General features: G+C 41.2%; 2 protein-coding genes across 2 annotated transcripts; both read right to left on the reverse strand.

Moving 5' to 3' along the window:
- Positions 1–557: 557 nt before the first annotated feature.
- LOC114909107 (H-2 class II histocompatibility antigen, A-U alpha chain-like) lies at positions 558–9,531 on the reverse strand. Its single transcript, XM_029245923.1, has 4 exons — positions 9,465–9,531; positions 8,940–9,188; positions 6,972–7,253; positions 558–682 (listed from the first exon to the last, which is right to left on the reverse strand). Exons 1-4 carry the CDS (start codon positions 9,529–9,531, stop codon positions 558–560), a joined length of 723 nt encoding a protein of 240 aa, XP_029101756.1.
- Positions 9,532–17,569: 8,038 nt separating this feature from the next.
- On the reverse strand, positions 17,570–22,774 carry LOC114909099 (antigen peptide transporter 1-like). Its single transcript, XM_029245909.1, has 12 exons — positions 22,460–22,774; positions 22,154–22,346; positions 21,741–21,855; positions 21,516–21,646; positions 20,824–21,029; positions 20,335–20,532; positions 20,097–20,225; positions 19,742–19,930; positions 19,452–19,625; positions 18,781–18,940; positions 18,555–18,691; positions 17,570–17,956 (listed from the first exon to the last, which is right to left on the reverse strand). Exons 1-12 carry the CDS (start codon positions 22,772–22,774, stop codon positions 17,720–17,722), a joined length of 2,184 nt encoding a protein of 727 aa, XP_029101742.1. The 3' UTR covers positions 17,570–17,719.
- Between the last annotated feature and the right edge of the window lie 1,334 nt (positions 22,775–24,108).

The following is a 24,108-nucleotide window of genomic DNA, read 5'->3' on the forward strand; positions in this document are numbered from 1 at the left end:
GGGTAACAGACCAGTTATTACACTTTTCACCATTACAGATGAGCATGCATATGCAAAGAACATATGGCCATGCTGATGTTAATGTGTCCATGTGTCCTGTGTGTTTGCCCAGCACATCTCTGTCCCATCTTTTATTACAGTGTGAAACACCCTTATCAGTATGTTCTTAAACCTAACAGTAGTCAAGGCCATTTAGCCCCCTTTTCACTAGTTCTGTGGAAAAATCATCAAATTACAGAGGTGCTTCTGTATTTTAGAACTCTCTACAGCAGGCTGTATCTAAGGCACACAAGAAAAACCATATTAAGATGAATGCCATATGGTGAATAATAAACAAAAGATAACTAGAAGTAAATTATAATAATCAAAAGTAAGTGGAAACATAACAAAGAGAAAGTGAAAAAATTACAAAAAGTAAGATGTCATCACTATGTGAGAGGAAACCCATGGTAAAACAGTGCAATTCAAACCCACATCCAAGCTCACAGTCCAGGATAGGTGAGGCACCAGTGCTACTCACTGCACCACCATGCTCCTCATTATGCCTCATACCTTTTTCAATTGCAACTGATGCCCTTTACAAGAAAGAAGGTTCCAACTCCCACACCCAACAAACCAAGAGTTAGTCCTGCTCCACAATAAACTGTCTTTCCAATGTCTGACACTTCCCGAATTTCAGGCTCTGTAAGGATAAACACAAAAAGGCATAAGAACATTTTAAACACTTCTCTTTACTTCTTTACCATATGAAAGCAGCTACAATGAAACACAAAGTACTGCAGAAAAACCCAGAGAAATTATGAAAAATTACGCTTTTGAGAAAAATGTCCTTGGACTGTGGGAAGAAACTGGAGGACCCTGAGGAAACCCTAACAGTCTAAAGAAATGCAGCTAGGTGAGCTTCCAGCCAAACTGGGTATTTGGCCAGCAAGGGCACTGGTCATTAAGGTGACAAATTACCCAATGGCCACTCTAACAAAGCTTCAGGCTTTCTGTGTACAGATAGGAGAACCTGCCAGAAGGACAACCATCTCTGTAGCACTGCATCAATCAGGTCTCTCTTGATTCTGGTAGAGTGGTAAGACAGAAGTTTGGAGATTGCCAAATGCCACTTATAGGACTCTGAGAGCATGAGAAAAACAGATTACCTGGCATGATGAGACAAAAATTGGCCTCAGTGCCGAAATGTCATGTCTAGGAAAATCCAGGTATAACTTATGACATGGTTAATACCATTCCTATAGTCAAGCATGGTGAAGGCAGCATCATGCTGTTGAGATGCTTTTTACTTGTTCTAGAACACACAAAAACTTGGGCTAGAGACTTAGATCGGGGACAGCTGGTAGTGTAGTGGTTAGTGCTATTTCCTTTAGACCTGAAGGTTGCACGTTTGAATCTCACATTGAGCTTTAATATTCTTAAGCAATGTACTTACCCTAAATTGCTTCACTAGAATTATCCAGGTGTATGAATGGGTAAATAATTGTAAGAAGCTTCATATTGTAAGCTGCTTTGGAGAAAAGTGTCATCTAAATGAACAAATGTAAATGTAGACTGAAAATTCACCTTTCTTCATGACAGTGATCCAAAATACACAGCCAAGACAATGCTGCATGGCTTTGGACCAAGTCTTTGAGTTTGACTAGCCCAGCTACAGCCCAAGCTCAACCCTTTAGAAAATCTGTGGAGAGACTTGAAGACTGCAGTTTATCAATACTCCCTAGAACAGTTCTTCAGTAGATTTCCAAGGAAGAATTGGAGAAACTGCCCAAATCCAGGTGTGTAAAGCTGATAGAAGCATGTTCAAGACGACCTCCAGTGGTAATTGCAGCTATAGGTGGTCCTACAAAGGAACTGACTACTAATGTAAATGGGGGTGTGTTTTCCCTTTATCATTATGGGGTCTTGTCTGTCAAGTGATGGCAAAAAAAAAAACAATCAATTAAATTTACTTTGAAATTAGTGTACAACACAACAAATTGTGTGAAAAGGTGGAGACGTCAGAATACTTTCCGAACAAGCTGTGGTACAGCTGGTCCTCTGGTGCAGCCAGAACAATCTGGAGCTAAACACTCTGAAAACAGTGAAGATGACAGTGGATTTCAGGAGGAACCCCCCAATACTGCCTCCCTCTTCATTTTTAACAATGCTGTATTAGTGGTGGACACCTCTAAGTTCCTAGGATCTACAAGTTCTCGAGACCTAAAGTAGAAAACTAACACTTTTTTGTGTGTCCATCACAAAAAAGGCCCAGCAGAGGATACACTTTCTGGATACACTGTGTAAGAGCGCAGCGCAGCGCAGGCCGGACAGGACGGCGTGGGAGGACGGTGAACCGTCCGGGCTAAACCGCCTTCGTTCAAATGATTTGTCGGTTTATACAGGTGGGAAAATATGGGTTTATCAATGTGTGATTTTTAGCATTTCGTTTTTGTCTCTTTCAACATGAAATAATAGTGGCGCAATAATTTAAACAGTCCTTGGGAAACCAAGTGCGACGCACAGTTTCTCCGCCGGTCTGTTTAACACTAGAAAACGTGCGGAAATTCAGAAGTTACAACCCGGGCCGGGGAAATTAAGTGCAACCACACTGTGGTCACCAAACATTGTGAACACAGTTACAAAGTAACAAGAGAAACGGCAGCCTCAGTGCGTGGGTTCTAGTCCTGTTTCAGTCTGTGTGGAATCAGCGTGGGTTTCCTCTCTGCAGGCATTCTGATTCGACACGTGATGCCATTGCGTGTGTGGGGATGCCACGTTGGATCATTCCTTTCTATAAATGTAAATTTCAGCTTTAATTTAGTGAATCCCTTGCAAATACACACACATCTGACACCGCTTGTGGGAGGGGATACACCCAGGACGGGACGTCAGTCCGTCGCAAAGCGGAACTCGAACCCCAGACCCCCCAGAGAGCAGGACCTGGTCAAGCCCACCGCAGCACCACCCCCCTTGCAAATATTTTCTGAAAAATGTCTACCTTCAACACTTTATTAATAATTGTCCTTTTTATTGATAGAGATACTTATTAGATGCACTCTCCACGGAGGGCTTGATCAGCTAAATATTTAATGATATTACCAATGATAATATTACAGTGTTTAAATGGTGCCCCCTCCTGGGTGTGTCCCCTCCCCCTCCAGCCTTACGCCCTGTGTTGCCGGGTTAGGCTATTGTTCCCTGTGACCCCACATGGGACAGGCGATTTCAGAAAATGTGTGTGTGTGTGTGTGTGTGTGTGTGTGTGTTTAACACACAAGTTATGGTGGAACCTCACTAGTTGTCATGGTCAATGTGTGCAGTACTTCCTGTGATCACCAGAGGTCCTGCTCCAATTCACCTGGCAGAATACAGCACACTTATGTTACATCAGACAGGTCTTTAAAAGATCAAAGCCACCCCACAAACACACACACACACACACACACATTCTCAGAACCGCTTGTCCCATACGGGGTCACGGGGAACCGGAGCCTACCCGGTAACACAGGGCGTAAGGCCGGAGGGGGAGGGGACACACCCAGGACGGGACGCCAGTCCGTCGCAAGGTACCCCAAGCAGGACTCGAACCCCAGACCCACCGGACAGCAGGACCGTGGTCCAACCCACTGCGCCACCGCACCCCCTACCCCACAAACAGTTCAGAATTTTATTGAGACTGCATGCTGTCTCTTGCCCTTGTCCATTGTTCTTGCTCCTCAGACCCCTGCCTGCTATAACAGCCCCTAACCTCACGAGTATCTTCCCGTCCCCATGTTCTCATGAAGAACTTCAGCTCCCCATTGCACAGCTGCTCAGTTCTGCTGACAAACCTCTGCACTTGTGTTCTGAATTATCCATGGGAATTGGGTGTCACAGCAAGTAGCAATGCTGTCTCACGGTGCCTGGGTGGTCCAAGATGGCATGGGTTCAATCCCCACTCAGTCTGAGTGAAGTTTTGATGTTTTCCTCTTGTCTGCATGGGTCTCTTCTGGGTATTCTGGATTCCTGCCACAGTCTAAAAGCATGCTGTTCCACTTCACCCATGGTGTGTGAGTAATAGAGAGAGTGTGTGTGTTCCACTGATGTATGGATGAGTGACCCATCGTAAGTAGTGTATCTAGCAGTGTAAGTCACCTTGGTAAATAAGGTCTGTGGGCTGATGACACTACATAACGTTCACTGGGAGTTGCTTCAGGGAAAAGCGTCTGCTAAATAAAGTAAAGTTAATATAATTCATGAAAGTAACACCTCACAACATCCTTGGCTGTGCAAACAGACTTGGATTCAAATCCAACTAAAGTGTCAGAAAAGGCTTAGCAGGAGGCTCTCGAATTCCTGGCAAGTATCTACTCCTGGACTGCATGCTTACAGTTCTGGCTTCTTGTACAGTTTATTAAACTCACCATGTTACATGTTTTATCACCAACTTTGTAATCCCCAGAACTGATTTTGTAACCAGTTGTAATGACTGCAGCTATAGATTCCTTTAAGAGAATATGTAAAAAGAATGCCAGTTACTGCTGATGATTCACACCTTACTGCCAGTAACAGTGAGCTGAAGAGTGCTTGCCCTCCCTGCACAATGTCCACCGCACTGGAAAATGAGGGATTTAGCAGATGATAACATAGGAGCTCAAAAAGCAGTAAGGGCAAGAGGTGGCTCCAGTTAGCAAAATTATAGACTTCATTGCATTTCTGACCACAAAGAATGACACTCTGCTCCTGAGTCCTCTAAGGATGTTGTGGTATGAGCTTCAGTGTCATCTGTTTTCAAGGCAATAGATACAGATACAGTGTGTGTAGGTTACAGAGTGGAAAAAAAATCACAGCCATGCATGCCAAAATTATGAGGCCAAAAGCACACAGGGTAACAGGTCCAGTTTGTAGAAATATTCACACCATCTTTTCCCATAGATCAGAAAGTGCACAGTGAGGGAAAAAAAGTTGAGGCGGGTTAAATGCAACCATCCTTGCAAGTGAAAATGCCACATGCACAGACAGGTGCGCTGTTGTATAACTGCTGCATTCTTCATGTTCTGGCATTCGCTTTGACTTTTACATTGTGCCATCATATGATACGTTGCATGAGAACTCTCCTAGCTGATGTAGTAAGCATAACAGGAATGTCATGTGAATGATTACCATTTCATGAATAATAATCTATATTCGTATAATCTACAATCTATGTGTGTGTCACTATAAACAAAGTAACTTTAACTGTGAATTTTGGAAAAAAATGATATTGCTGACTGTGTGAGGAACAGATGGAGCCCTGGCATGAGTTAGGATAGACTAAGGGCAGCAGAATGGAGCTTCTCCCTCACTATCCTGACACTGATGCAAGCACTGTGCCAGCCAGCAGTTTCAGCAACGGTATGGATAGCAGATCTGAAACAATCTTAAGCATGGTCCAGTGTGATGTGCTGGTCCTGCTTTGGTGGGGTCACTTGAGGGTGACCAGATTTCGGATCGGCATCTGTCCTGCTGGTCGGCTGAAACCTGCAGTCAGGGACACAGTGAAGCAGCTTAATCCATAATGTCTGGCAGTGTTGGCATATGACATACTTCCCTGCAGCAAACCAGTGGCCCTCTTTCTTGCTTCTGGTGACATCTGATGCACTGCGGAATGCACTGAAAACTGAATAATTACGGCTTTTATTTCTCTGATGTAAGGTTTAAACCGAGGCCTTTTTCAAGGTGACCTGATCCGGTATAGTTCCACCTGGACCTTAACATTTTGGATAAAAATCCATGTAATGTTGCAATGTCTCACTACACAAGTTGTATTTGCCAGTAAGAGGCCTAAATAAAAAGGCACCCTTTTGTGGTGGTACACAAGCTGTAACTACCTTTATTGATTTAGCTGACACTTTTGTCTATTTTATAATCTTAAGGTTGGAGTTATTTACTCATTTATAACAGTTGGGTAATTTTTACTGGAATGATTTAGGGTAAGTACCTCGCTCCACTATAGCGAGATGTGAGGATTGAACCTGTAACCTTTAGAGCCAAGGGAAATAGCACAAACCACTACACTACACTACCAGCTGTCCCTTGCTAAGGCTCTTGTTTTCCTACTCCAAAAATGTTGTTTATCCCAGAATCCATAAGCAAAGGGCTAAGGGGGTACATCCTGTATGAGACACCAGTCCGTCACAAGGGAGATACACGTGCATTATGGGTAATTTAGAGTGTCCAGCCTCAACTGTATGTCTTTCAGACATATGGAAAGCATGCAAACCACACACAGACTGAGCTGGGTTTGATCCTGCATCCAATTGGCCCAGGTCCTGTGAAGCTCCACAAATGATACTGCATTTTTAATAATAATCACATCACCTGAATTCTCTGTATAATACTGCGTACATACCTTTCCTAATTTAAGTTTTTTCCTTTTATAACAAAGAAAGTTCCAATTCCAACACCCAGTAGAGCAAGCGTCAGTCCAACTCCACACAAAGCTGTTTCTCTAGTGTCTGACACCTCGTGGATTTCCAGCTCTGTCAGGACAATGACAAATAGTTTCAATCATGTTACTTTGTGAAAAGGTTTTATTGTATATATTTTAGGTTAAATGTGTGCAACAGTTTAAATTATTTACTTATATAATAAAGAGTTTTAAACCAAGATGGAAGGGATGAATGAAGAAATTATAAGTTGTTTAGGAAAGCTTGGTAACACTTGAAATTTTTGTTGTTTTAATCCATATTAAAATAAATAAATAATTCACTCTTCCAAATGTTTAACAAATTTTCTTTGATTAAATCTGTGTTGTACACAATTTACCTCCAAAATATAAAAAAGGCTTTATATGATAAAAGACTGCAGAAAGAGATCTAGTACTGTTCTCTCCTTCCACAGTTCCCTCTCATACTCTTTGTATCAGTGAGAAAAGGTCTATCTCAATGGTGGAAATGTATGTTTGCCATGAAGTTTTGTTTTGCTTCTTCAAATGATTTGCTTTACTATGAATATTGCAGAAATCTTACCCCAGAACCTGGTTTCAGGTTCAGGAAGCCCGTTGTGCTCCACAGTGCAGGAGTAAACATCCCCCTCCTGTGGGGTGATGGGTACAGTAGAGTACTGTCTGAAGGTGAAATCCTTGTTGGGGTAGTAGCGACTCAGAGTGACCCCCTCTGTCACCTCCACATCATTCTTAGTCCACTTCACTTTCACAGGTGGTGGGAAGAAGTTGTTCACAAAGCAGATCAACTTGTTTCTTCTGCCAAGTAAAACCTTATTCCTGGGATAAACTATGACTTCAGGAGGATCTGTAATCATTAAACAGTCCCTTACAAAATTTGCATCTATGTAAGTTGTTAAGCACAGAGAGTCTGGGTGCTATACGTACACTGGTTACAAATGGATACTATTAGGATTTTCACCTCTGAATAATCGTTACCCTTAATGATTTGTGTAAACCTTAACTCTATAGTCAAACATAACTCTGATGTTACTCTGTTGAGTCAAGATTGCCATTATGTTACAGTGTTATAAGTACTCTAACCCCATAAGTTAATGTCTCTTTTACCATCATAACAGCCTTTATTCATTTTTAATGTTTCCATGAACTTTTGCACTGAAGTGTTGTGTCAATTTCTCTTATTCCTCCTAGAAGTATAACTCAAGGTTTTTCATGTTGGCTTGGAGTAGCCTGTTGACAACCAGATTCAAGTCACAGATTTTCTATTGGATTCAGGTCCAGGTTTGGTGGCTTGGTGACTGAACCATTTTAAAAAATTCACTTTCTGCATGTTAGCTGATTTTTAATTTTTTTTGGTTTAATCTACCCGCACACTGTCCAGTAATGCTGACATGTATAGCCGAATGACATTCACCGTCGCAGCATTACCACTACGGGGTTGTTGTTATACTGCTATCCTAACGTTAGGAACAGAAACAGGTTTTAATCCACCAGAGACATCAAACACTGCTTCCTGGCATGAGGGTCTGTTTGCGGGACTGAGGAGTTCCTCAGTGTTCCCTCCAAAGCTCAGCAGTCACCCCAGGAGTGGTCAGCACTTCTCCCGTCTAGTTTAGAACAGCATGAGCAAGATTATGCTTTTTCCTCATAAGAATTGCTTGCCGAAACAACTTTAAGACATAGCAGCTTGCTTCATAGCTCATGACCACCAGCAATTCTGGAGTTGATACCATGGGAGGCACGACCTGCCTTCAAACCACAGCTTTCAGCAGATGTGTCTACAACAGAGCTCTTAAACACTGCCCATTCTGACTGAATGTTCCCATCCTCATTCATGAAAACAAAGAAATTCTCTCAGAAGTGAAGTTGTTCCCAAAAAACCCTCACAGAACAATTTAGTCTCTACTGTCTGTATGGTTGGTGGCCCAATATGTCAAATCCAATTCACCACCAAGTGGTGGTCATCTGATAGCTCTTCCCTTCCTTGCACCCAGATTTTTAGAGCCTATGGCCTCCAGTTGGATGACAAAACTCAGTAACTGATATTTGGTTCAACCAGTTATCACATATATGAGGGAAATTACTTTTCTCACAGTGCCAGTTTGTGCTAGATAACTTTGTTCATTAAATACGTTATACAAATGTGTTGTTTACTGGGATGCACTTTATCTTATATTACATTTTGGCTGAAGACCTCAGAACACTGTCTCAAAAAATGTAAAATGACAGGGAAAATACTTTGTGATATTTTGTGGATCATTTTAACATTTCATTTTTTTATTTATTTCCCATTCTTTTAGTATGAAAGTGTAGCATAATCTGTGTAAGTAAACAAAGTCCTATGTAAATATGTCACGAAATATCACAAAATATTTTTTTTTTTTTTTAGAGATTAGAATGAGTAACAAAAAGGGTGTCTACAACATTATCTGTTTTGTTAGTTGTTTGTATACAGTTAATTTAGTTTTTAACATAAAAATGTTTTTAAGGGTAATTTAGGACTGCTGTAGAAAATGCATAAGGGGAATCCTACCGATCTGCTCAGGTGGGTAGTTTTCAGCTTCGACAGCCACATACAGGTTGTACAGGCAAACCTTATGCATCAGCAGTGCATACTGCACCCAGAGTGGAACGCTAAACTGTCCTAAACTTGGCGGTTTTGTGATCACAACGTCTTTCTTTTTAAAATCAAGGTAATACATTTCATTTCCATCCAGCTGTTTCTCGTCCTCGGGATCCATGTCATTAGTATGACAGGCAACAACATGCATATCCACATACACTGGAAAAAATCAGGAAAAAAATTGTTATTCCTTGGTTTTACCTGATAAATAACTATTTATTTGTTAACGTTTCTAAGGGGGTTTTACTATTTGCACTGAGAAGATGTAATTAACAGTACCTCAGGTACGTTTGCTATGTTCTAAGTCATACATTGAAATGATCGAAATTTTATTTAAATGGCATCTGTCTGCGAACAGGAAAAGAGTTGCAGCTTAGTTACATAAACCTGCATATACAATTATTTATAGATTACGAATGAAGAAACATTGCTTACCCTGAACTTGTGAACAGACACCCAATACAGCTCCCAAAAGAAGAGCGATGATCAAAGGATGACTCATCCTTAACTACAGACCTTCCAGGTTCAGCATTTCACAGTTTCACTAAGAAGCGAAGCGAACAGACTCTGCACTTTAGGAAACAACTGGTAAGTGAAACCGCTCTTTAACAATTGACCTATCAGAACAGAGTTGTGTTATTTGTGGTGGAATTGCTAAAAAGTTAGAAAATACATCCCAGCATTGCTGGACAGATACCCTTGTTTCATTCTCACACTGTTAAATAAATTGAATGCTCAAAAAACGTGGTCGGGCGGCGTGTGATGCTGGTACCTCTTAGCCTGTTCTCCCGGTTTCACAGGCCAATGAGCCATGCGGAAGAAAGCCATGGTAACTCACTTCCCTTCCTTACTACAAGGCTTACGCCAGTAGTCCCTATGAGTTGAACTGACTTGACAGTTTGTATCCATTGAAATTTAGCATTTTTGCTGAATGTAAAATAATTGCACATAGATTACGATGGCATGGTGGCTTAGTGAGTAGCATTGCTGCCTCACAGCACCTGGACTGATTGGGCATAGATTCAAATCTGGCTCAGTCTGTGTGGAGTTTACATGTTAGGAGCCTATCCCAGAATCAGTGTGTGCCATACTTGAGCGGGTACACCCTTAACGGGATGCCCACTTACTCATCCATTCATTCATTATGGGCAATTTTAGGACCAACAATTTACCTTGAGTGTGCAAGGAAAGTGGAGCACCTGGAGGAAATGAAATGCAGGGTTGAAAAGATGCCACAGAAGGAAGAGAAATGTAACAAGTCCGCTATCTAATGTTAGAAACTAAAGCATTATGATGAGTAGAACTTGGTACCTAATACAGGAATCTTGACTCTGTGTCAGTCCCCTCTTCGATTTTGGAAAAAGTACAGACGGCTGCACACACACCAAGAGCAGCATGTGGCACTTCACAGTGAAACAGGTTTCTTTTGATGATAAGTATATTTATTTTTAAGAAAGTTTTGATTGATAGGAATAACAGAGAACTTTGTCCTTAATACATGTGCCAGTGGATGACCCTGAATGAACTGGAGGCCCCAAGGAAATGTTGGGGTGTTCTTCATTATTTCTTAGAGGAAGAGATCATTAGAGACTGCCACAAACTCAGAAGAACATACCGCTAAGGAGAAGTTCCCAGTGAATCACTATTCTTTTGTGCCCGTGATCTGTAATGGGGAAGTGGTATTCTTCCTCTTATACTTTATCATTTCCATCGCTCATCTGTAAATCTCTTACAGGTCTCACACGCAGGAGTCTAATTTTCATTTGTTCCAGTGTATCTGTTATAGTGGTTCAGGGCTTCAGAAAACTTATTTACTAGGTGACAGCCAGGTTGTAAGAAGCACAATGTGATTAATAAACTAATAATAACAGGAAAATGACAACACTGCTGCTTATACTTCCTTTAATATCATTTTAAATATGTTATGTAACAGAACATTCAGAACATTTTATCAGATCTGTTATGCCATAGAAATCTTTGTATCAGTAAGAGCAGTTTCTTTTGTGAAAAAACTTTGCCTTTTTTTTTTATTCTGAGTCAGGTTTGACCAAAGAAATCAATATTTTAACAGAACAAAGTTTTACAGAATACTGTATATTGCAGACAAATACATATTACATATTGGTCTTTATTGGTATCATGCTTTAAGGTTTTATGTTAGAAACTTTATTTTGCCAAAGCCTTTGCTCAAAGCAACACAGAGTGATTTATACCGCAGGGTAAGTACCTTGCTCAGGCGTACTATAGCAGGAACAGCAATTGAAACCATATATATGAAGTCAGCCCTCAGCATATGCCCATTTGAATTTCAAGAAACAAAATTTGTGAGATATTTCATTTAATACCTTTCCTTTACATTAGCGACTGCTGAATTTCAGTTTCATGCACCTCCCAGTTGAGCAGTGAATGAAATTTACATTAATTCAATAGAAGACACTTTTCTCCAAAGTAACGTACAAAGATTATTAACCATTATTCAGCTCACACCTTCATCCAAGATGACTTACAGTGGTAGATACACTACATTAAACTGCCTATAATCATAGGCAACAATAATTATACATATTAAAACTACCAAAATATTAACTATCTCACTTGACCGTAAAATGACTTGGTCAAAGGTACAAGGGGGACTGTGATTGTCCTGCTGAACTTGAAGTCATATATTATCTTTTCTCAAACAGAGCTAACCTAGGAAGTCACCACTACTAGGTATATAGGCAGCAGCAGTAGGGGAATTGTTATTGTTATTAGTTGGGCTCTTGTAATTATTAGTATTATTTGGAACAGGACATGTAGGTCAGTATTGTTGTTGTTAATTATTTTAGTGCAAGAAGTCAACCGAGTAGCAAATAGAGCTTCTCCGTTAAGAATGATCCCTTTGGCCAAAGCACAATGATGAATATGTATAGTAATTTAGTTGATTTCAACTGATACTTGTCCATGGCATTCTAATTTAATTAATCATGTTGTTTCCGTAAAGGCGTATTTATGAGCTGTTACTTCAGTTTTAAGAGGTGCAATCTCATCTAGAAATTTCCTTAAAACAGCATTATAATTGTAAACAATTTCTTTTTTTTTAACAGTAGAACTGATTCTGCCTTTATGATTAATTTCTGCCAATACTCAGTAGCTGCTAGTTTCCTTTCGTGAGGAGTGGGAAGCCTTTTACCTTTTAGCTTCCTTTGAACATCTGTTTATTTACTTCCTTTTGTGTGTTCATTTCTGAGATATGGGAGAGAAGAAAAAAGCCGAAAAGGCTTCCATCACCCCCTCTCCTACCTGGACAAGACACCCTCTAGAATGATACAGACACATAGATAACTGAAGTCACATTCTTCAACTATCTTCTCCATCAATTATTTGTATTCTTCTTCCTCATGACAGTGCAGAACAGGGACTAGGGGGTTTCTGATGGTTCCGAGTACTTCTCATATCATAAGATTTCCTCAGATGTGATCTAATCTTACTGCATTCCTATATATTTACCATGGTAAATCTCACTTACCTCAGGTAGCAAGTGAAGTAAGTGTATGAATATACTTGTAAGAAAAAGAGATTTCTGCACACAGGTATTAATGCATTCTGGGATTTTTTTTCAGATTTTTTTTTTCATATAGTGTAAGATTAATTAATTATTTAAAGTATTGTGTAGTCGTAAGGCAATTCTAAACATTTTCTACATTCAAACGTATAAATTAATTTATTACTGGAATTGTGAAACACCATATTACAAACTTTGTCACTGGAAAATATTAAAACAATGCATTTCCTGTTTTAGCCCTTTCAGTCAATATAGTTACTAGTAGAAAAGAAATCAACAGTAATCATCACATGCTTTCAAGTCAAGATTTTCCAAATCATTGCAGTTTGTGGGGACCTCACAAACTTCCTACTTTCTTTTCCTTACAGTCATCCTTTCTCATGGATGAGACACCCGTCCATTTTATAATATTTTATTAACTTGAAGCAACATTAAAGTTTTCTTTAAAATGAAAATTAAAACATACTGTTCATCATCTCCTCAACCTTGTGCTCAGCGTGATGTGTTCTGTTTTATACACAAAAGACACTCCCATGTTCCTTCAGGCAGCACAGGAGTGAAATAAAACACAGTGTGGGGAGAACATATTAAATGTATTAAAAAGTGCTTCACTTTAATTTCTAACTGCAGGTCTCATTTGTGGACAACTAAACTAGCAACAAAACTAACTACGAGGATGGGGCCAATTCCCTCACATTTGTCAGCGTTTGCAATTAAAAAAGCATAATAGTACACATCTATTTATTCACTGGGTAGTTTATATAAAAGTGTTAGAAATACCAGTAATAAAAAACACTATAAAGCTTAATTTCTGACATCAATGAACACTGTAAACTGTTAAACGTGTGTAAGGAAATATGGTCTGTGAATTTCTCTTCTATAATTGCATTTTGCTGCCATCTACCGGCCGAACGCAGAAACATTAGAAAAGAAAATGGGGAAGAAAATGAATAAAAAAGTCGCCTTGGACAAAAACATCAGCTACATTAATAAATATAAATTTATGTAATGTAAATGAATGACTGCACTAAACTGTCAACTGGGAACCAGCGCTGTGTTGTTGGAAATTACCTTTATGCAGGCTTGAGGTCACAGGTGTGTGTACACCAGCTTCGCTGAGGTTTCAGCTGGACCCATTTGAACTTGATGTGAAGACAATATTCTCTGGAGATTTTAACCCTATACAAGAATACTGCTGGTACAGGTGGATAGAAGAGTTGGTTTAAGTAGACTTTGTTGGGTCAAAGGCAGTGAAAATTTGATAGATTACATGTTTGTTACACTAAGATGCCAAGTTAAACTTGAGTTAGACTTGTGGGACTTATATATAGATCAACCTTATCAAAGTCACTTATTCAAAGAAAGCAGCTCATAAAGGAAAAAATGTGTTCTTTGTTCCCCCTCTTTAGGAATTTCCTTAAAAAATTTGTATATGAAATATCCCCCACCCAGACTGTTATGTCAATACCCGTTAACAGAGTGGGGAAGTGAAACTTGGCTGAATTGTGAATGCTGCATAAGGGGCTCTTTGTGTTGATTTAAATAATAATGTATTTTCTACTTCTGAGATGATAATTTTTATTATTATTTCCGACTATCACATCACCTAGCCCCTGCAATGAAGCAAGGAACTCAAATGTGGCTCATTATTTTCTGCTGCTTTGTTCCATTTATAGTAACATATATATACACTACTTGTACTTGGTATCCAATTTCTCTTTAAGTTCCATTACCAGCTGCCTTAAAAGAAAATACTGTATGATTGGTCAGCAGTTTTTTGGTAGCTGGAAAAAGTACTGGAACTTCAAGTGAAATTTCCCCCATTAATCAATGAATCAATATTTAAACTGTTTATTTTTAATTATTTTTTATTTATTAATTTGTATTATTATTTAAGCAATTGTGTGAGTTACACAGAGTGTGTGTGTTCCATTGATGTATGGATAAGTGATCCATTGTAAGTAGTGTATCTAGCAGTGTAAGTCACCTTGGTGAATAAGGTGTGTGGGCTGATAACACTACAAAGAGTTCATTGCTTTTGGAGAAAAGCATCTGCTAAATAAATAAATGTAAATGTAAATGTAAACTGTCAACCACACATGGTAAACCATACAGCAACAATGCCATTGTCACCTGTAATATATGATTTAATTAGAAGTCCTACCTAGAATGCCCATGAGGGGTGGGCAGCCACTGGCACTTGAACCTCCAGAGGTTTTTTTCTCCCTCGACTTTCAGTTGGGAGTTTTTTTCTTCCTTGTAATGTATAACGCTAGTCTGTAGTCAGCTGTCTTTGTTTCTTTGCCTTATACCTGCTGTGTTCTGGGCTCTGCGTCACTGCGCGGGAAGAGCGCTATATATAAATAAAATAAACTGAATTGAACTGAATTAAATTGAATTGAATTGATACAAACTACAAGCCTGCAGTATTTGCTAAGAATGTTAAAATAAAACCTAAAATTTACTGGCATTCAAGTTCAAGCGTTTTTCCCCAACTTTCAAGATTTACTTGCCACGTGTATTCGACGAATTCAATGAACTACGTCACATGTACCATAGTATACTATACTTAAAGGTCACAAAGACTTCCGGAGAATTCAGCTCCCGGGGGGGGGGGTAAAAACGGCACTTACAGAGTAGTTCTCCGATGCAGCCAAGTACTACTTACAGTGCATATCTACTCTAGATATGCACTGTAACTTCTAGAAAATTCGACATACATACACAGTATTGCATTTGTCAAAGTATTGTACACATCATCATGTGACATGTCATGTCATGTCATCCTGATCCTACAACGTTTCCACAACGTAACGGCATACGAGGCAGACAATATCCAGCAAAAAAAGACACCCGTTAATTTATGCAGAAACACACTGTCACTAAAGAAACACTTTCTTCTCACGTACCACTCGCCAAATTAGGGCTCGCGCAGAGAGCGCGCTTCTGAGCGCTGTTACTGGCCGCCTATTGGGTGGCGATTCGTCACGTGACCCACGTGATGCCGGAAACGCCAAACCGACTCACTCACTGCTCTTCAAAAAGTGTTTCTGTTTGCTTAGATTGTGAATTCAGGTCTGTGTTTTCTTTCACCACCTCCCGACATCTGTTATATCCTCCTCAAATGAGTGAGTGGCCAGTTAATTTGCAAGCAACACTGACAGTTGCTTAGCGCTTTCGGGGGGGGGGGGGGGGGGGGGGGGGTCTTTCTGCACTGCAGTGACTTCTCACGAGTGAAAAGCACGAAATAAAGTCAGCTAACAAACATACTTTTCTGCTCTACAGCTGAAATGTAGCGCAAAGGGGGCTCTGACCTGGATAACATGCGTGTAATATCTATGTATGCATGTGTCTTTTCACATCTGACGGCACATAACCACCCGATCATGTGGTGCTTCGAAAACCATGACGTCAGCAGAGCAGCAGTTGCCAACTCGGCAACTGAGTTGGCTCCCCGAGTCACCGAGCCTTTTAATAGCTGAATTCAGGAAAACAGCATATAATTTATAGAAAAATCTTCTTAAACTAATAATCTAATTTCTTTTCGGGTAGCAAGCAATGTGGGTGTTTAAAAGTGTGCACGTTTTTGGGGTGTACACACTTCGTGTGGCCACAAGATGGCAGTAAACATTTCGTTAATTTGCACTGTGTCCGGACCCGTTGTCACTTTGACACGATTCCTTGAAACCACGTGTTATGTTGGATACCGTGATCAGAGTAAAGGGACTTAACTAAGCTTTGGCCTGGGAGAATTCCAAATTGGAAACCATAATGGTTCACTAATGTGTTGCACTCCAACCTCCCTGTATCTGTCTTTTTGACTCTTACTGCAAAGTCTGCACAGGGGGCACAATAGCACAGTGGGTTGGACCAGGTCCTGCTCTCCGTTGGGTCTGGGGTTTGAGTCCCGCTTGGGGTGCCTTGCAACAGACTGGCGTCCTGTCCTGGGTGTGTCCCCTCCCCCTCCAGCCTTATACCCTCTGTTGCCAGGTTAGGCTCTGGCTCCCCCTGACCCTGAATAGGACAAGCAGTTCAGACCATGTGTGTGTGTGTGTGTATACAAAGTCTGCATTTCCTAAAATAGGAACCCATGTGTTCACTCTCATTAACTGTCCTTGTCAGGGTCAGAGTGTTCTGGAGTCTATCCCAGAAGCACAGGGCATTAGGTTACAGAGGGTACACAAGCATGCATACGCACACATATGTCTATGGCCTGTGAGAAGAAAACAGTCAACCAGAGGACACACACTCATCCAAACTCAGGGCCTGAGCAGCAACACAGGGCGTAAGGCTGGAGGGGGAGGGGACACACCCAGGACGGGATGCCAGTCCGTCACAAGGCACCCCAAGCAGAACTTGAACCCCAGACCCACTGCACCACCACCCCCCATAAATAGAGCAGGCACTATGAGCCAAACATCTGTTTAAGAAATATAACATTTTTGCTCCCAGTAAAGTGAACTGAAACATTTACATTTCACATATAATGTAGCATTGTGTAGGACATATTTTGTTACCAGCAAATATTTAAAAGCAAAATACATTGTCATTTTTTGTAAAAATATATCAATAATTACATTTTAGCAATAACGTATAAGATTTACCACAACATTTATTGGATTTCTTGGTCATTTTAACATTTTAAGGATTTCTGAGCAATCTTTACAGCCTGTTCAATAACCATGTCTCATGACCAACCAAACACATACATATTTCACTTCTGTATTATCAGAATTGCATATGTCATATGCAATTCTGATAATAATACAATAACATATGTCTGGATACTGCACTCCAAGGTTCTCCACTGTAAGTCTCATAAAAAAACCAGGTCTTTATGTTGTCCTTGTTTGAAGAAAACATACAACAGATAGAAAAGTACAACTCAGCACATTCTCATGTAACATAAATACATGTTCTTAAATATTTACATCAATATTGTAACCAAGTATGCAGTCCAGTACAAGCATACTTTACAATGAAAAAGGTCTAACAAATTAAAACAGGATAATGATATATGATGGGATTCTTGTCCTTAATTTTGGTTGACAGATAAACTTGCTAAGTAAAATATTGTAATATGCAGTAAAGGAGTGGAATGGTGGATCTGGATAAAGCAGACAGAACGAGGTCCTCAGACTTTGTGTCAAACACCATTTGCATCCGAACCCTCCTCTGCACTGCGCTGGAAAGCAGTGTTTTGTTTCTCTACCAGTTGGGCGTAGGCACCACCTTTCCCAAGTAGCTCTTCATGGGTGCCTTCTTCTATCACCTCCCCATCCTTCAGGAAGATGATGTGATTGGCCTTCTCCACCGTGCTCAGTTTGTGAGCGATCAGCAGTACAGCACACTGGTTGAAGTTCTTCCGTAGTGCCTCGTGTACCTGGGTAAACAGGCGTTTCATATGATTTAGACTAGGGTGCTCTTACACGGGAGGTGTGGCCAGGGCCTGCTCTCCGATGGGTCTGGGACGGGACGTCAGTCCATCACAAGGCATCTCAAGCAGGGCTCGAACCCCAGACCCACTGGAAAGCGGGACTCACCCCCCATTGATGTATTTTATAAGGAAATAAAAGTATTCCAGAGTAAGAGCTAGTAAAGCCAAATGATCAGTTATCGTATTAATACATATAGAGTGGTTAGTTTAACTGCGGTTAGTTTTTTTAAAAGAGAAAAAAAAACATAACTAAGGAATCTCCTTTAACATTATGGTGTTACCTGCTAATATTTGACAATGGAGCTGTCCCTGATAAGATCAGAACCAATTATTCTGTTCCCAGAATTTTATGCCCCAAAATTATATTTTTAAGGTGTTAAGGTTACATGTGCAATGCCGTCAGCAGAATGGCATGACAAGCCGACGTAGTGATGAAAAACAATTAAAAACAGAGACGTACAGCGAGAAACTGACAATAATCCAGCAAAAGCAAACTCTTGTTAGTGACGCAAGGAATCATACGGACAAAAACGCAGACACTTACCAGGTGCTCACTCTCCGTGTCTAGGGAGCTGGTGGCATCATCCAGCACCAGGATCTTGGGCTGTCGGATAAGAGCTCTGGCGATGGCGATGCGCTGCTTCTGACCCCCAGAGACCTGGCCCCCTTTCTCCCCAGCGTCTGTCACAAATGAGAGGATAAGAAGTCATATCTTGCTGAAAGGTATCAAAGCAATAGCTAACAATAATAATAAAAACAACAATAATAACCTGTATCATATCCTTTTGACAGGTCAGAAATAAACTTGTGTGCATTGGCCAGCTCAGCAGCCCTAATCATCTCCTCGTCGGTAGCGCCCTCTCTGCCATATTTAATGTTCTCCCTCACAGAGCGGGCAAACAGCACTGGTTCCTGGCTCACCACAGCGATCTGTATGAAGAGACACGGAGGACTGAAACACAACGACAATACATATACATACACACACCTCACTAATATATGCAAATATCAAATGCCCGTGTCAAATTTATACATACAATGCTCCGACTTCTTCTATAACTTGGATTAAAATGCGAATATGTACACAAAATAAAATACTAGGCAGTACATGTAAAGCATATAAAAGTGTATAGAGCTCACATCTGTAAATATTAATTCATGAAATGTGTATATCTATGAGTGTATACTGTATAATAGCAAGCTGTTTTTCAAACATTTAGTTAGGAAAAAAAAAGGCAGGTCAAAATCAGTGATAGTGGGCAGCAGGAACAATGTCAGAAGTCTTGATTGCAAGGTAGGGGAAAAACTGCAGCACTGGAAAGTCATAATGTAGATCATAAATTCAGTGTAAATCTGTGCCTCCCTTTGGACTGGTACTTTGTTGGTAATATTTTGTTGAACACACATCAGTTTTGAAATGAACAAGATAAAAGGCGGTTACCTTGTCATGCAGGTACTGGTTCTGATAGCTGTACAGAGGCTGTCCATCGAGCAGGATCTCCCCGTCCTGTGGCTGGTAGAATCTCTCCAGCAGGCTCACACAGGTGCTCTTCCCTGCACCAGAAGGTCCAACCAGAGCAGTCACCTCACCAGGCTTCAGCTCCAGAGAGAAGCCCTGCAGCACATAGATTATGGGACACAGTCATTACTCTCTATGTATGAGAAGTGTGAAGCTAAACAAGCTCTGGATGATCATACATTAACAGCTTCGCCCTTCACACACACACACACCTTGAGCACAGGTGTGTCGGGTCTCTTTGGGTACGCAAATGTGATGTTCTTCATGTGCACATTCCCCCGAAGCACTTTGGGCGCCAGTGAGCCCTCAGGGGGAACCTGAGGCTGTCTGTCCACATACTCAAAAATCTTTTCAGAGGCTCCAACAGCCTTCTTCACATGGGGATAATATGACATGAGGACCTAGGAAAGAAAGGGCAGGTGTTATGCTGCAGAAGTAAAGATGGCAATTAGTTTTAACTCTTTCCTTATGTTTGCTTCTCCTTTTCCATTCTGCAGAACTCTCAGATAATGCCTTAAAGAGGTACAAGGACAGCGGATAGATCCACTGAGGGAAGGTGTGCTGTACCTCAACAGCAGATGCAAACTGCAGCTCGTACAGGACGAAGGACACAAGGTCACCACTGCTGACGTCCTTCCCTGTAACCAGGCGGCCGCCATAGTACAAGATACTGACCTTCAGAGCCAGACTGGACAGCTAGGGAAAAGGAAAAGTTTCTTTTTTCTTAAGCGCTATACAGATGTTTACCATTTTTATCTCATCTGTGGTATTAATAAGCACGCAGAAATGCAGATACGATACTCACACTGTTGGTCCAGGTAGAAACAGCGTAGGCTGCAGCTTCGGTTTTGTTTAGCGAGTATGTGTCCTCTAGCTTTTTTTTGTACCTCTCCGTCTCTCCCTCTTCATTAGCAAAACTCCGCACTGTTTTCATGGAGGAAAAGGTCTCCATGGCAACATCATTTGCCCGGGCCAGTGACTCCTGGACCTTCACTGACAGCGACTAGGACAGAAACATTGCATTGTGAAGCTTCCTCTGCAGGCACTGTGCCTAGAGGCCACACAATGTAAACTTACAGAGGGGTCAGAAGTTCTCATGTGCTTAACCTGAATTAGGGGTGTGCTGCTGAATTAATGAAGACAATATTGAAGGTGTAAGCTAAAGCCTGAGTAAAGGTCCAGATTCCATGTGGTCCCCAGATGGCCAAAAAAAAAAAAAAAAAAAAAAAAAAAAAAGCCTTACTGAAAGATGGAAAAAAAAAAAAAAGTTGAAAGAAAGGCTGAAATGATTTACCTGGTAGAATTTCCCAGTGAGCTCAGGTATGACGAGGATGATGGGCAGCCCAAGCGCAGTGAAGAGAGACAGCTTCCAGGAAAGCCGCAGCATGAAGATGAAGAGAAAGGTGACGCGCATGAAGTACCACATCAGCAGGCTGAGCTTCTCGCTCAGAGACTCGCTCATGGTGTTGGTGTCCGTGGTGATGCGCGATACAATGTCACCTAGGAGACAACATGTTTTGGTTTGTCCGACAGCTTGATTGGTCTTGAAATAAGGTTTTCCAAGTGAATTCAATATGTTTAACAGCTTTTCAAAAGTAAGGTGATCCTTGGAACAAGACTCAAATGGCATAAGCATTATAACACAAATAAAATCACAGCTAAATAAATATGTTTTTGAATCCTCTCTTTTTGTATTTACTTTTTCTAAAAAGGCCAGTTTCCTTGTAAGTAAAATACATAGAATTCTGGAATTAACTCGATTGTTCTTTTAAAATTAACTATTTTACTTGGACCTGGCTGAAAAGCATCATTCACAATATTTAGTAGCTGACTGAGGACTGGTGACCAGGTGAGTCAGCTGTCGAAGCTCTTGACACTGCTGTCCTTCCAGAGAAGGAATTTTTACTACTGCGTGTGCCACATTTTAGGAACATCATTAAACTCTGCTTCACATTGGCCATTCGCAAGATAACACCTCTCTCTCACCAGTATGCACTGTATCGAAGAAAGCGATCTCCTGCTTCAGCACAGCCTTGAAGACCTGGCCCTGGATGAAGGTGTGGATGCGGCTCATGGTGATGTTGTAGATGAGGTCGCACACAAACTCAGACACGGCGCTATGAAAGATGGGGACACGGGCAGTCAGAAAACCACAGCGCAGTTATTCCAGCCCTCTCCATCTCCATCATCAGCCCTGCAGGAGCAGCTCACCTCATGATGGTGATCAGTGACATGACAGTGATGGCGTGAGTGAAGGCCTCGGGCTCATCCTCGTTCATGATCCAATCGGTCATTCGGCCAGTGTAATGGGGAATTGCCATCTCGCCTGAGGGCACAACATTTGACCATGACTTTAACAAATCTAATATGTAATATAGCTAAACTGTATTTTAAGACAATGCTCATGTGGCAGGAACCTAAAAAAAATTCTTACCTAAAATGTATTTGTCATGTAACGTACTTTTGCAGCAGCCTCCGATTTAAAGACATATTCATAACGAGTCAATTATATTTCCAGCTGCTTAATACTATTACATAACTACAAGCTCAAACAATATCTTTGAAAAACTACACCAATACCATAGTATACATAGTCAACAGAAGGTTTCCAAAGTGAAATGTACCCAGGGAGGAGATTATCACTAAGAAGAAAACTGCTCCAAACTGCACGAAAAATGGCTTCGTGTATCCCATAAGCCTCCGCAGGGAAGCGCCATTCTTCTCCTGGGTCTTCTTGGTTGGCTCAGAAGACAGAGATGGGATGTATCGTTGCCAGAGTAAGAGAGAGACGGCCGTGACCCCATACGCTTGGAATATCTGGAGCAAATTACCGACAGAACTGCATTATATGTCACATAAATTTGTTAACTTCATAAGCAGCACCTTGCATGATGAAGAATTTGACAAAATATGACCAGTGTCACACCCACCCCTTGCCAGGAATGCCAGCCCCAGAGCAGCTCCAGCGTGGGCTGCCCGCACCCCCACAGCAGGGTGATGTAGGCCGGGCAGAGGAAGCCGTGCACCAGCACGGTCTTGGCCGCTTCAGGGCCTCTCAGCCACTGCGGGCAGCCTGGAGAGAGGCGCATGAGGAGGAGCAGGGAGGCGCGGAGCACCCCCGCGGCCCACAGGGCGAGGAAGGGGTGCGGCAGGAGCGCGGGGGACAGCTGGGCCCACCTCACCGCCTGCACCACGAGCACATCCAGACACACACACAGCAACGGAGAGAAGGCCATCTTCTGCATCCTGTCACACACAAACATGTACAGTATGTACAGTGTCAGGGCCACAGGGAAGCTCTGTAACACCGCAGGCTTACGTGTAATGATACTGCTCCTATCCTTGTTAATAGTGAAAAAGAGAAACACAGACAGCACCCATGTGAGCACATTCAGCATTCACTGATTTATTTAAAGGGAATGATAAGCACAACAGTCAACGACTGCGGCAACAATTTGAACAAAGTGAAAGTAACAAGTGACCAACAGCAGAGATCAAACATGGGACGCCTTTCCGACCACAGGCTCCGCACGATGCAGTGAGATGGAATTCCCCACTGTGTGTGTGTGTGTGTGTCTTTTATTATACCTAGGCTATCCATCAAACACTTTTGCTTTCGCTTTCACGCGCAATTGCTACGCTTATATATAAGTTATGTGCAAATGTTGACCTTATATTTATCAGCATGCATTCATTCAGACTATGAGAACCAGAACACATGATTCAATTGAATTCACATTCATTCCATCTCAAATTCGAATACTTAGTTTACTAAGTAACATGAAGACTCACCTCGTTTAGAAGCTAGCTGGTATGTGTCTTTTTCCACTTCAGTTCAGCACAGATGAATAATCTGCGAGTCACCGAGTGTGTCTACATACGTGTGTGTCTGTAACCTATAGCACTACAGAATTCACTCTCTGTATATAATTCAGTAAATCTGTGTGATGATGTTTACGTCCACGCAGCACATCCAGCCGTCGTGTTATAGCGGGTCTCAGTAAAACCCCCGGTTATCGAAACCGAAAGCACTTTTCACAAGTGGGCGGGGCTTCACCGCTGGACCACCCCTTATTGATTATGAAGAAATTTGTTTTCAGTAATCCTTCGGCAAACAGCTGAAATAATCATTATAGCACAATAACTTTATTTCAATAAATCTAAGATCCAAATGTAACCGCTTTCTTGTCCTTCACGTAAATGTGGTAAAAATTTGTAGACGTTCTCTCTGACGACCCGTGAAGTGAATGAAAACTCAGAAACAGTGACATCTTGTGGCGGTTCGGAAACATTGCTTTGAGTGCTGAAAATAGACTTTCTATAAACCCAAGGCTCCTAATGAGATATTAAGCCATGCATAAATAAAAAAATCACATACAACACTGTACACAATCCTATATTATTGACAAACAAGAAACTAATACAGTACCATCTGATGTCGAATTTGTGCAATTTTCAGTGAAACCATTGAAAGAGTCAAAGCATTTTGAAGTGAATTGAACCTTTTCTGTTAGTCCATGTTCATACTAGCGCAGTGTAAATAGCAAGAACATATGGATGTAGCTTTTAATTTTCACAT

The sequence above is a fragment of the Scleropages formosus genome, chromosome 18, assembly GCF_900964775.1.
Source record: "Scleropages formosus chromosome 18, fSclFor1.1, whole genome shotgun sequence".
Taxonomy (NCBI): Eukaryota; Metazoa; Chordata; class Actinopteri; order Osteoglossiformes; family Osteoglossidae; genus Scleropages; species Scleropages formosus.

Bases quoted from the DNA above. Each gene is read 5' to 3' on its own strand.
- LOC114909107 (XM_029245923.1), bottom strand. From the start codon at position 9,531: ATGAGTCATCCTTTGATCATCGCTCTTCTTTTGGGAGCTGTATTGGGT. The intron at 9,189-9,464 runs GTAAGCAATGTT...GATTTTTTCCAG, and splicing joins TGTCTGTTCACAAGTTCAGG to TGTATGTGGATATGCATGTT. The intron at 7,254-8,939 runs GTAGGATTCCCC...TAATGATTACAG, and splicing joins CTACCCACCTGAGCAGATCG to ATCCTCCTGAAGTCATAGTT.
- LOC114909099 (XM_029245909.1), bottom strand. From the start codon at position 22,774: ATGCAGAAGATGGCCTTCTCTCCGTTGCTGTGTGTGTGTCTGGATGTG. The intron at 19,931-20,096 runs GTACAGCACACC...TTTCTTTCCTAG, and splicing joins AGTTTGCATCTGCTGTTGAG to GTCCTCATGTCATATTATCC. The intron at 19,626-19,741 runs GTGTGTGTGTGT...TATGTGCTGCAG, and splicing joins CCGACACACCTGTGCTCAAG to GGCTTCTCTCTGGAGCTGAA.